The sequence below is a fragment of the Vidua chalybeata genome, chromosome 6 (assembly GCF_026979565.1).
Source record: "Vidua chalybeata isolate OUT-0048 chromosome 6, bVidCha1 merged haplotype, whole genome shotgun sequence".
NCBI classification, from domain to species: Eukaryota; Metazoa; Chordata; class Aves; order Passeriformes; family Viduidae; genus Vidua; species Vidua chalybeata.
This window is the reverse complement of record NC_071535.1, coordinates 51,496,478-51,509,417: the sequence shown is the minus strand read 5'-3', so window position 1 is coordinate 51,509,417 and position 12,940 is coordinate 51,496,478. Positions and strand designations below refer to the sequence as shown.

The following is a 12,940-nucleotide window of genomic DNA, read 5'->3' as shown; positions in this document are numbered from 1 at the left end:
GAGTATCACACTACTCTGTGTAAAACTCTGTAGTCTTTAAAAACTTTAATCACTTCCTTTCAGTCAGGGCTAGATTTCTTAGGTGTAAAAAAGCTTTAAAGTGGGACCCACCAAGAAATTCGCTCCCGACTCCACAGCTGTCCTCAGTGCTTCTTTGTACCTCTTGATAAGTAAAGGGTTTCTTAGTTGGAAAGAGTTTAAAAACTATCAGGGATGGTTGTTGCTGTTGTTTTTTTAGCTCTAATTAAATGAAGTCAGGGGAGCATTAGTAAATAAGCAGCTGGAGGAAATAAGGAATTCTCATTGCTTCTGAGGAAACTTTTTAAATGGGCAAAAGGTTTAGCAGGCTCTTTCCTTGCTTTCTGCTTATCCTGAGCAGTTGTAGCTCACTAGGCTGAAACTGGAGTACCAGAGAGAGAAGTAGAAAGTAATCCAAAACTGCTCACTTGTTTAAAAGTAATATATACATTATTGTTAGTCATTCCATGGCATTAGATCCTGCAGCTACATTTCAGTTAAGTGTTCTTCCATGGGCATGTTCTCTTGTTTCTTTTTTGGCAATCGTGTTTCTCTCTAACAGTATTTTAGTGCTTAGATGGCAAGCTACATTTTATCCATATAATGTTTAATTTAATAAGGCAAAATGTGATTATTTGGGTTAATTAGAGCATGTAAGAACTCTGTGTGTATGCACTTTTGATAGTCACTTTTAAACACATGCTTATATATATTGATTTCTAAATATCTGAGGTATATTTATGCAAAGTTGATATACTAGCAATGTGAGGCATTATAGATCATTTGCAAGAGTGCTGCAGTGTGAATTCACATTTAGGCAGTGAGCAGCATTCAATAAATGTCCGTGCTTCAGCTGTGTGCTTGCAGGGTGGTATTTTTTCCTCTAAGGCTTAGCTATTAAATCCACTCTAATATACTGCAGAGTTGTATCTCAGCCTTTTTAAGTGATCACTTGACTTTGGTGACTGTTTGGTATGGAAGCTATAGTCAAAATATGTCTATTTAAAACAGATGTAGTCATTAGGAGGCCCTCCAAACTGTGCTTCTCAGCTTCTTCTAAGTCAAACTTCTTCTAGGTCAAAGCATCTCCTAGGCAAGTTCAGAGAGGGATGATTATCCCCGTTTCCCCACATGTCAAGTGTAACCACACTGCTGCATTGACAAGGGGCTAGTGCCATAAAAATAGAAGTCATTACTTAGTTATCAGACAAGTTTGTTGCCATTCATGATTCTCATTCTGTCTCACTCATGCTATTTAAATGTGGAGCTAAAAATAAATAGTAGCCCTTGCTTAGCAATAGGCACGGTAAGGAATTTTACTGCCCTGAACGCTGCTCGGGGTTAGCTTTGGATGGCTGTTTGTTGAACCACATTGCAACAGTCTGGATAGAATGCCACAGGGAAGGTCCTTGGGGCCTCTGTGATCCCAGAGAAGCTGAATGCCAGTGCCCAGGGTGAATTTAACCATGGCACGATGAACAGGACGAGTAGGCAGTAATAATCTGTGAGAGAGAGAAAGAGCAGAGCCTGAGCAGGGCCTTGCCAGCAGCAGAAAAGATTGCTTTCCACACTGCCCCAACCATGACCTCAGGATAGGGATTTCTGACTGACCCTGTGCCATGAAGCATTAAAAACGCAACAAAATGATCCACTGAGCTCTCACTTCTTGACCTCCCTGTGAGCACAGAAGCTTTTCTAGCTCTCACTGAGAGAATGATATAATTTCTGTAGTTATCTTTACAGCTTTCAGACTGAGTTTCTCACCTGCCTAAAGAGAGCTGTGGCAACCACTACCATTTCTTCCAGTTATTCTCTTGTTTTAGTCCTTGCACTTCTGTCATTTGCTGATGGGCCAGAATAATGTGAAATTTTCCATACAACATTTCAGTTGTCTTTTCCTAATTTGTAATTTTGTTCAGATATCCAACACATTCTTTAGGACTAGGGGAATTTCTGCCATTGTGTACAGAGAGTAGACAGAAAAGGGATAGTTTTTAATGGGGAAAGGACTTGGTGGCCTCCTGCACAAAATCTCCTGGTCTCTCTGACCCTGTCACAGAAATCACCCCTTCTCTAAGTGTCTGGCACGACAAGGGAACAAAGGCAGTAACTGTGGGTTACTGGGTACAGCTGAGTCATCTTCCCAAAGCACCTCTGTAGGAAAAGCTCTGCATGATACAAACAGGCGCTGCCACCTGGTACAGGTGTGCTCCTGGTGCCACAGGCCAAGGTCTGGAGAGCATTTCCCATCACCAAGTAAAGCAAACAGTGTCTTGAAGCAAGAGTTACCACTGCAGAAGAGTTTCAGTGGTGAGGCAATTTGGGTTGCAGCCCTGTATTAACTCTAGAGTTTGTCAGCATCACCCTGCTGCTTGCATGCTGCCCATATTACAGTTATTCTGTGCTGCTGTAGTGTGGAACATTGTGATCAGCCTCTGGATGCTCCTAAATTAAAGCAGATCATCTTTGCCTCCTAAGAAATCTCCAGAACCCAGCTGCAGCCATAAAGCTGTTATCAAATGCAAGCTGGCTGCAGTTCAGAACTGGGGCCAATACTTTTTAACAGCATGAAATTTTGTTGTAGGCCCTCTGGAAGGATTCTGTAGATGAAACATTGAACTGGAGCAAAATCAAGACTGAAGTCCCCTGTGTAGAAAAACAGGTGAAAAAAAGGTTAGCTATGTTTGAGAAGGGGGATGCATCTCTCATCTGTATTACAGATAGAGTCTGATGACATTAATTTGAAAGAGGTGTATCTTTCTTTACTGTTGGCTTATGTTCACAAATGCATTCTAATGTCATGACCTCTTTTGTCTGAGTTGGCATCAGCGGAACATACTGACCATACCAATCTCATCAACATAATCAGAAAATAAGTTGGTATTTTACATTAGTAATGAAATCCTAAGCTCTACCCACTTTGTAAGGGCCTGAACTTCCACATGTACTTTCACACTGCCACTGGTGGCTTTTTGTTTGCATTACAGCAGCCTGAGAGCAAACGAAAGGCAAGATCCAAGACAGGAAGGCAAATTGGTTTTGCAAACATGGCAAAGAAAGTGTGTGAAATCAAATGCCAATATTAATGCAAGACATCTGCTCTCTGTTCCAGTTCTGACCGAAGTAATCCAGTCCTAATTACACATGCTGTGTCCTCTACCAGCTAAGGAGAATGGTGCAGCCATTCTTAGTACTGGTGTATAAATTTCTTTTTGGATCTGATAGATATATTAGATGCAGGGGAGGCTTTTCATTTTTTGACTGTCAGTTGCTTTGGGTAGCACAAAGAGAGGGGAGGAGAAAGGTTGCAGCAGGAAAAGATCAAAATCTTCCAAAAAGGTCTCTGCTCCTAGAATAAAATTTTTTCCTAGAGAACTTTCACTGCAGACCTCAATCAATACTATTCTTATCTGAGTGCACATATTATTCATTAAGAAATATTGGCAAGATGTGCACTATAGTGTATGCCTTCATTAAAGCCTCTACCTGCCTGCTTTCATCAGAACATCTTCCCTAACTTTCATCTTTATTGAACTTGTTTCTGTCTTTGGATTCAGAGAGAAATCTTGTAATTTCACAGCATGGATTTATTTTAAAACAAACAAACAAACACCAAAATATTAATCTCTCTGGTTTGTATATGTGTTTTCTCATCTTACATGTTAATGAATCAAGAAGATTATCACCATTAGATTCAGATTGAACTGGATGCTGATGAATTCAAGTGCAAAACACAGCCCAGTGCAACAGACCCTCCCTAACATGGGAATAGATGGAATTCCTCTGTTGTGTGTTCAGCTGCCACACCATATCTTTTGTGTGTACCTACAGCTCCTGTGCCAGCAGCCATTTTCCTGGAGGGTCAACATTTTTAGATGATACGTTGTTAGAATGGCGTTATGAAGACCTGGCAAATGTCATCCATGCCAAGTAGAGGCAGAGGGAGCCACAAAACATAGGGGACAGTGGCAGTGTCTTAGGGTACTGTTATCACAAAGCAACATGAGCCTGACATTGCATTTTATCTTTTCAGTTCATGTGTTTCCATCTCCAACTATTCTGTGTCGGTCTTGCCTGATCTCTTTAGTGCAAGGCAGTGAAAAAAGAAGCTATCTTATTGAAGAAGGGCACTGGGATTTTTGGACAGTATGTTGTGGTCTAGCTCCGTGCCTGGGACCCCTGTGTGCTGCTGCAGTTTAAAGAAGAGCTGATAGTAAGAGATGATGAAAAGGCAGCTCCATGGCTCTGTCTCTGTTCACCCATCCCACATCAGGCTGGGAGCAATAAGCCCTGATCATAACAGAGTATGTGGCAACAAGCCCGAGAGCTCCATGTGTCACTCCAGGACCAGACACTGTCTCACTGGATTCCTCCACAAAACAACTGAGGCAGATGTAGGGATGCCAGATTTGTCTTTCAGGTCTATCTACTTCTATCTTCTCTACCAAGGTGAGGAGTAAAAGCCAAGATTATCTGCAGGAGAACACTGCAGTAGCAATGGACTTTGAAGTAGAGAAGAATATACAGAAAATTATTAATCCAAATGGAAGTGAGGGATGTTATGAAAACACTGTCACTAGAGTTTATTCATAAGTTCAGAGGTGTCTTTTTGCTGGGATATGTGTGTTAAGGATTCATTTCCAGTTAAAGAAACTGCACAGGCACTGCTGTGTGAAGAGGTGGCAGAGTCAGAGTCAACGTGTTGGTTTGCTCCGGAAGACTGGGCTAAAGGTGCATTCCTGAACTTCAGTTTGATATGGATTGAAATCTTACATCACTGTTGAGACCTGATGGACCATACAAATGGAAGAACACATCTCACATGAGCCTCACATGAGTTTTGAGAGGTGGATGGAGAAAGGAGGCTTCTATTGGGAAACTCTCTCCTCTATTTATGCTTTTCCCAGGGAAATCCAGCCTGTCCCAGCTCCATGTCTGAGCCTCCTCTAGAGCTGTTCACTTGGGTCCTTAGACCTCTCCCTGCCTGTGTTGGTGCTGGGCAGACAGACATTGGCAGATCTGCAGCATGTTACACCCAACCTCACTCCCGACCAGTTTGTACCCACTCACAAAACCTTCCTGATACCAGTTTCTCAAGTAGAAAGAAACTTCATGTATTCCATTGCAGCTGAGCTGTTCTGGACATGAGAGGTGCAGAATCTGCCCATTAAACTTCTTATGAAACAAGAAACAGTCCAAAAATTCAGGTCTTGCTACTTTTATTTTTGGGGGAAAAAAATTCCTTTTAACTTTTTCCTATGGAGAGCAGCAGCACAACTTCTGAATAACTAATTTATCCACTGTAAATTTCTCTAAAAGGTCATTACAAATTGTAAAGCCAAATGGCTTAAAGTTCCAGCCTTATATCACAGTGGCAAAGAACTTATTCTCTAGAGGTTTTATTTTTGAAGCTTTCCCATTTTCTTCTATCAAAGGAAATGCTGTATTTTTAATACACAGTTTTCTTTATTAAGGAAGAGCTTATATTTATGAAAATATTTAACATTCATTTCACGTAAAACATAGTAACAGAATTGAGTGATTTATTTTCACAATGCATAGGCAGAGAAGTAGAGCAAGCCAGAGTTTGGAAATAATTGAGGTCTGTAGATCACAGGTATGTATTTAAGTGGTCTTTTGAACTGCTACCCATGTTCTGTGTGAACACAACTTTTCAGAGCACTTGTGATTTTCCTCCTTTATAGGGCTGCTGAATTCTGGTATGAGGTCAGGCCCGTGGTCACTCTCTTCTAACACCAGCAAGGTAGGTGCAAGTGATTCTGAAATGGGTAAAAATAGAGATGTTTTGTAGCTAATCTAGTACAGACCTGTGCAAGTTGTCTCAGTTATTTGTGTGAATTCAAGAAATAAAACCCATGTGTCAAACTGGCAGATAGAAGTCTTATCTGCTGAGAAATTTGACTTTGAAAACAACTGCTAAATTCTCCATGTGCAGGGTAGTCTTTGGTATGGCCTGGTGCTGCTTCACTGTGGTATTCTGACTGGCACACGTGACTTAATCGCCTTCCTTTTTTATTTTGATTTTTTTTTTCTAATCCTGTCAGCTGAAAGATAAAATAAAAAACATATTCACCTCCCTGATGAAACTTTATAATTCCCAACACTGAAACATTAACCAAGTCCTTAATTAAGAGAGACTGAAAGTAGAAGAATGCTTTTATGTCATCAGCTGGTTTTTGCTCCAGTCATCTGCCTCATTCAAGCATAGGATAATATGAAACCTCACGGCTCTGCTAAATGCTTGACTTAAGTATACTGTGGAATTGCAATTTAATAAGAATGGAGTGTTGTTCTTAAGAAACTTCATTTTCTCTTGCTTGTGCTCAAGCAAAAAGGAAAAAAGTACAAGCAGCTAGTGAGCAAGAGCCTCAAGTTAGACCCAAGTCTGAGCCCAAGCTCTGGCTGCACAAAGGTGTGTTTATTCCTGCGTGCCTCTTCCCTCAAGCACTCGGAATAGCAGGAATTGGAATTAGACCAGAAACTTTCCTGGGCAGAACACAGCTGTTCCCTTTCTACTGTAGTTTCTGTAATATTGAATGTGATGGCTTCTCAGAACTGCCTAGCCAGGGAGTGCGTAAGGCACCATAATTGAATGAAAACCAGTGCACATCAGTGATGAACTGGCACCTCAGCAAGAGTGTTGTCTGGTCCTCCTCAAGCAGAGAGCTGTTTTAGTGCTTTGTTCCACAGAATGGAGGGTTGGGAAGCTGAGGCTTATTCCCAGACACTGATCCGTGTCAAGTTTTCCCAGTAACTCGTTATGGGGCCAGTTGCCTACACAAGCACTTTTTAAAGGAGTAATCTAGCTGTTCTTCTCTAGTGTCAAGGTACTAAAAAAATAAGTGCGGTAAAATTCCTTGTATGAGACTTTTAATCTTGGGTGAAGGAGGCTCAAAAATTACTGAAACTTTCTCCTCTGAAATAACTCTCTGAGCAGATATAATGGAAACAAACGCAGGACAAGACTTCACCACACTAGAAAAAGTAATTTATGTAGAGTGGGGACCTTTACACTGGAGTTTGTCTCTTCACCTTATTAAAGTTGTAAACCTAAAAATAGCCATGACTAACTGCAGGATTGCAGAAGACTGTTCGAATTGCAGGATTTGTGTTTGGGAATGAAATGTTTTGGTGGTTTTGGCATTATATTTCTCCCCTTGTGTGATGTTCTCTCATGCGCCTACAAAAGTGCAACATTCTCTCTTGATTTTTCCCTCCAGGTCTTTTTTAGGCCCAATGACCCCATTTTTGTTGGCTCAAGTGCAAACATCATTTCTGCAGAAAGATATCAAAGTCAGCCTCTGTTTCCTCAGTTTCTTCCTGTTCTTCCCTTGGTATCCCAACAGTGACCTTGAGCTCCAGTGCACACAGACAAACTTCTGCCACTCAGTAAGTCTGTGCTTAGATTAAACCACACCATCCCTGTGGCACACTCAAGGCTCAAGAGTTGCATACCAAGATCTTGAAATTCTGGCTTTGCACCCAAAAGTCTCCTTGGCCACAGTGAGAAAAGGAATGGGCTCAAGGACCAAAAGCATGCTCAGAAATGAGTTGATGCACGATGCTCTCCAGGGTCAGCATTTTTCAAGTGCTGCTGTGTTCTTTCAAAGGAGGAAAAAAAAAAAAAAAAAAAAAAAAAAAAAAAAAAAAAAAAAAAAAGCCAGATTCATGGAGTTAGAAAGACCAAGTTCCTGTGGGTGCAGTATGTGCCACAGAGTGGAAATTAAAAACCAGAGAATTAACAGGGTTTGTTGTGTTACAAAGCTTGAAAACATTTTTATCCTTATATGAGTGTACTCACAGAAAAACATACTGCACTAATAAAACACAACTTTATGTTCCCAATCATATTTATTGTTTGTTGCCAAGCAGTCTTAGCTGTGGGCTTGTTTGTAGAGGTGAAGAGGAGGTGCTTGTGGGGTTTTTGATCCCCTTGGCTATAGGTGATATGTACAAGGTGCACCTTAAAGAGAGTGGGTAGAGTTGTCAGACAGGCAAGTTTAATAATGGGTATCTTGACAGGGGTGAATGTGAAGATGGGAAACTGAGGATGTGACAGTTCCCATGAGATGATATGCAGCACTAACCCCCTGAAATCTATCAAAAAATTGTCTGTCTCCCCTCAAGGGGAACCAGCCTGAAGAAAAGTCCAAAAAAAGGCAACATGGTGGGACCTAAATAAAAGCTAATAGATGAGCTGAGCTAATATTAGTTTCCTGATATATAAAGCCAAATGGATTAATGGATCAGCTCATGCATTGCCTAAGGAAACAAAAAGAAAATCTTCAATACTTCTGTGCACATTGAGGACATGAACAATATGGGTTTTTAGAAAGTAAAAACCTAATTTGGGGGAATCAATTACTACTTCTTTTTTTCCTTACCCCTTTTTTTTTTAATTTAAAGGAAGTTCACAGAGAGGTAAAACTTGGGTAGCATGCCAGCCAGAAGTCATGCGTCTCAGACACCACAATGATGGTCGATCTCAGTTTGCATCAGCCTTGCCTGGGCTCTTTTTAGCATTCCAGCTTCAGCTAATGGAAATCAAGCCCATTATGGTAAACGTAGGAAGCAAGTACATTAATAGTGGGCACTGACATTAATTCAAATGGTAAACAATTCAGAACTGTTCCCAGTACATACTAGATTATGTATCATCTTACCTGCTGCTTCAGAGGGCTGCGCCTTTCACAGGTTTTTAAAGTACAGCAGATTGTCTGCCACGGAGTTTTCTGCTTTAGTAAACTACTACCAAATTCTGCTTTGCTCCCTCTCAGTCCCATATACTATTTTTCTTTTTTGTTTTGGATGCGAGCACTTTCACTCCAGAACTGACAGAGATTGGCAATGCCAATCTGTTCCTTACTTTAAAAACAGAGAGGCAGACGGGGCAAGTTTAGCAAAGGCAAGATGTGGGCAAAAATCTAATATGAAGGTAGAAAGAAAAACTGAGCTTATTTATACAGTAACACGTGTGTTAGAGTAATGCCTCCCTTCCTCGGCTCCGCACTCCCCCACCTCCTCTCTCACACACGTATATACACACACACTTTAACTGTGCTTTTGTGTTTTGTCAGAATTAATGAGAAAAGTTCCCTTGCCCTAGGGGTAATTAGTGTCCTTGGAGTTAAATAAGCTAATACTTAGACACCTCTGGCACAGGCAATTATGTTTGTGTATTGAATAATTGATTCAAAGAGGGGGGGAAGGGGCTGCTAATCAGATCTGAGCATAATGAATTGATTTAATTAACAGGGGAATCTGAGGGTCCCTGGGAAATGTGTGCATTTATTCAGCAGCAGGAGAGAGTGCAAAGCACATAAATTGAGAGAGAGAGCGAGCGAGGCAGGCGGCAAGTGCTTTTGCTTTCAGTGATAGGTTCACATCTTTCCTCCCTCCCACCCCCCCCCTTCCCTTTGAATATAATTTCAGATTTAGAGTGAAATCAAGAGAAAAGCACTTTAGAAGCCTGGAAAGCTCTTGCAGTGGCAACAGCAAAGGGGAGAGAGGTTGTGAGCGATCACACGCGATTACATTAAGACAATTTTTGACAGCGCAGGTTGGGCAAGGACGGAGCAGGGGGAGCAGCCCCCGATATTGGTCCTCCCTTACCTTTTTCCTCTCTCCCCCCCTCTTCCCTTCTTCTTTGATCCCTAAACTGGCACTCGAGCTGCAGCGGCGGGGCCGGGGGCGAGGCGGCTGGCGCAGGAGCCCGGCTCCAGCTCTCCGGCGCCCGGCGCGGCCGTAGCCCTCCGCAGCCCCGCTCCAAACTCGCGTCCCGGGGCAGCGCCGGGGCGGCCGCGCCGCTGCCCCCGCCTCGGCAGCGCCCCGGTGCCCGGCCCGGCGCCTCGCCCGCCCCGGAGCCGAGAGCGGCGGCTGGAGGGGGAGCGCCCCAAGGAGCCGGAGCGGCGGCGGCGGCGGCCGCCCTCGGCGCCCGGGACAATGGTGCTGGACAAGGAGGACGGTAGGTGGGATCGGGGTGCGGGGCCCGCCGCTCCCGCCCGGGCGCCCCGGCGGCGGGCGGGGGGGCACGGACGGGGGGACGGAGGGAGGCAGCGGGGTCTGGGGAGCTGCCCCGCGCCGCGGCACGGCGCTGCTGCCCGGCCTGTCCCGCACCGCTCCGCTCACAAAGGGGGGCCGTGGACGCCCGGGACGGCGGCCCCGCCGCAGCCGCGGGTCGCTCTCCGCGGTGGCTGGGCCGGGTGGGGCGGCGCGGGTGTCCCCGGCCGGGCGCCGCGGCGGGGGCACGGCAGCGGCTGGCCGCGGCCCCGCTGCGTGCTGCGGCCGGCCGGGGACGGTCTGACACTGCAGCCCCGACACCGGGCCGCCATCAGCGCTGGTGGCCTCAGCGTGGGTCACCGCCGGGCCAGCTCCGCCGGCTCCCGAGGCCGCGGGTGCCGGAACGCCGCCCCGCGCTTCCACTGCGGGCAGGGCGGCCCTGCCTGCTTGTGTAAAAAGCCACAGAACGTCCCTGTGCCGGGCTGGCGGGGGCTTCAACTCGGAAAAGTGGATGCCAGGCTCAAGAGACAAGTGGGAGATGCTCTCCTTCGCTGTTTTCTTTCTTTCTTTTTTTTTTTTTTCCCCTCCACTCTACCTCTTTTCCTTCCCCTTCCCCTTGTCTTTTGATCTGGAGTTTCTGCCTCAGAACGGGGAGAGTCTGCCTGCCGCGACACCGCCGAGTGGGACGGGGCACGAAGAGCAACCCCGGTCTGGTTTGTGCGAGTGACCGTGTGTGGGAGGGGGCCGAAGCGCTGACAACCGCAAGGTTCAATGCTCGCTGCACCAGAGAGGTGCGTGGGGAGAGAGCTCGCTGCACGCTCGTCACATGCCTCTGGGCCCTCGGAGAATCCCTCTCCCAGCATCTTTTTTTTCCTCCAATTTCTTGAAGCTCTCTGAAGCAAACTGATGTAGTGTTATGAATGGGGTCTGTAGTGCTCCAGTGGAAAGCGCGTGTGTTGGAGAAGAGGGAATGAACTTATCTAACTGGTCAGTGAGAGATAACAGTAGAAAGACTTTCATCATCCCTCGCCCCCTGTGCGCTTAGGTAAAAAGATTAAGTAATGACTGAGGAATTAAACACGGGTAATTTCTTACTGGTGTGTGGAACAAGGTTTGTGTTTCTATCCGACCTCACTTTCAGGGGTAATCTGCATTGCAAGACTCCCCTGAATTTTGCTCAGCTGCTGGAGGAAAAGGGAGGAAGAGCTCTTAACATCTCTATTAATATCCCTTAATAATAATAACTGGGTGATGTCTTCATCCCGGTGACTCTCTGTCAGGGGGTGCCTGCCAGCCCGTATCTGTTTCCGTGTGACTGACAGGCTGCCAGCAGGATGCTGCCTCCATTGCAGGGGCGAGAGGCACAGGTGAGCTGTGAGGAGAGACTGAGATCTGAAGAGGGTTTCCTAATAGGGGTGTTTGGGCTCTTTCAAGTGTCTCAGACGTACTCATTAAACACGAGGAGCTCGGGGCTGGCCTGACGGTGCTGTAAGGAAATGAAACTAGAACCCTTGATTATCTAGACAGTTCTCAACAGCCTCCTTCCAGGAGATTTCATGAGTGGCTGTGTGTAAAAGGGCATAATGGTGGTGGATGGGAGAGGTAAAGAGGAAATTAGTGCCGGGTGCACTTAAAAAAGGAGCAAAGTAGGAAACAAACCCCTGATGAGAGGGATGTGAAGATCAGAGCAACAAGGTGCAGTAATGCCTAAGAATCTCCTGTGCTGTTGATGGAATAGTTATTTTCGAGGAGAAATTATGGTCACTTTTAAAGATGCCCTGGAGAAACAGAGGACAGAAGGTGAGACTCAGAGAAGAAACTCTTTTTATGCAGAGGTCATTTTACCTTTGTAAGTTTCTTTCTGCCTGAGTCAAATGGGCTCCACTTGCCCGCTCATCTGTGAATGTTAAAAGGGGATGCTGGACCTGCATAGGTTACAAATGGACTAAAATGGAAGCTTTTGCTAACTAAACCAATTCCTTTTGAAATCAAGCTTGAATGAGCTTGTTAATAAAAATGGGTCTGTTTTACTCCCATGAATGGCCCTTTTTTTCCCTTTTAGTTTTCTTTTTCCCAGAAGCTGGTCTGATTTTTACCATCTAAAAATCCCAGTGTTGTGGCTACTATCCAATTCTCCCCTTGATTTAAGAGGCTTTGCCATGTAGAGTTTTTATTTGAGGGGTTTTCTTCTTTAGAGGTCTCTGACAGCAGTGGGGGTATTCATAGTTAGTACTGCATAGAGAAGGCAGGATTTCAGGATTACCCCTCCCAGAAGTTCTGGTGCATCGCAAGGAGGACACTTGCTACCTTGTAGATAGGAGCCCCTTGCTTTTGCATCCCTGAAGGCCACTTGGGAAGCTGGGCCCTGGCCACTGGCCTCAGGGGCAGCTGCCCACTCTTTCAGCTTGGGACCTTAGGGCTGTGTGCCAGCCCCAGAGTGACACCAGGATTGCCCCAGTGGTGCGATAACTGCGGATTTGTGTTTCCACTGTGGGTTTGCGAGCAAAAAGCTTCCTTGGCAAGCACGCTCTGTGGTGCAGAGAAGTAGTAGAGACTCAGTAACACTTTTCTGTGGGTCTTCACAGATATCATTGAGGATGAAGGGGCAGACTGAAAAAATAACAACAATAATAATGCTTCTGATTTGATGTGTTGTGGCATCACATCAAGTTATGTCAGGGAGGTAACAGCATTTTGTATGTTTGAAGTGACATAATATAACTTGACTGATGCAACATGACTTGATATTAGAAAATACTGGTTCACAGTGGAACTCTGGCAGGTATCTTCCCCGAACAAATGTTAGAAACTGAGAGAAGAGGGACAAGAGGGGTGGGGGAGAGAAAGGTTGAGAGAGAAGAACTTAAAGGCTCTCAGTCAGTTCCACTGTGTAAATCACAGC

General features: G+C 45.0%; 1 protein-coding gene across 3 annotated transcripts in view; it reads left to right on the top strand.

The window, feature by feature from the left end:
• LMO1 (LIM domain only 1) overlaps window positions 1–12,940 on the top strand; it is a 239,377-nt gene that overhangs the window by 169,609 nt on the left and 56,828 nt on the right. For 2 of the 3 annotated variants that reach the window (XM_053946250.1, XM_053946248.1), the window contains exon 1: window positions 9,807–10,003. The exons of the other annotated variant lie outside the window; for it this stretch is intronic. In XM_053946250.1, coding sequence (XP_053802225.1) covers window positions 9,982–10,003 — 22 coding nt within the window. In that variant the 5' untranslated portion in view covers window positions 9,807–9,981. Of the gene's footprint in view, window positions 1–9,806; window positions 10,004–12,940 lie in introns of those variants that run through there. 3 annotated transcript variants of the gene reach the window in all.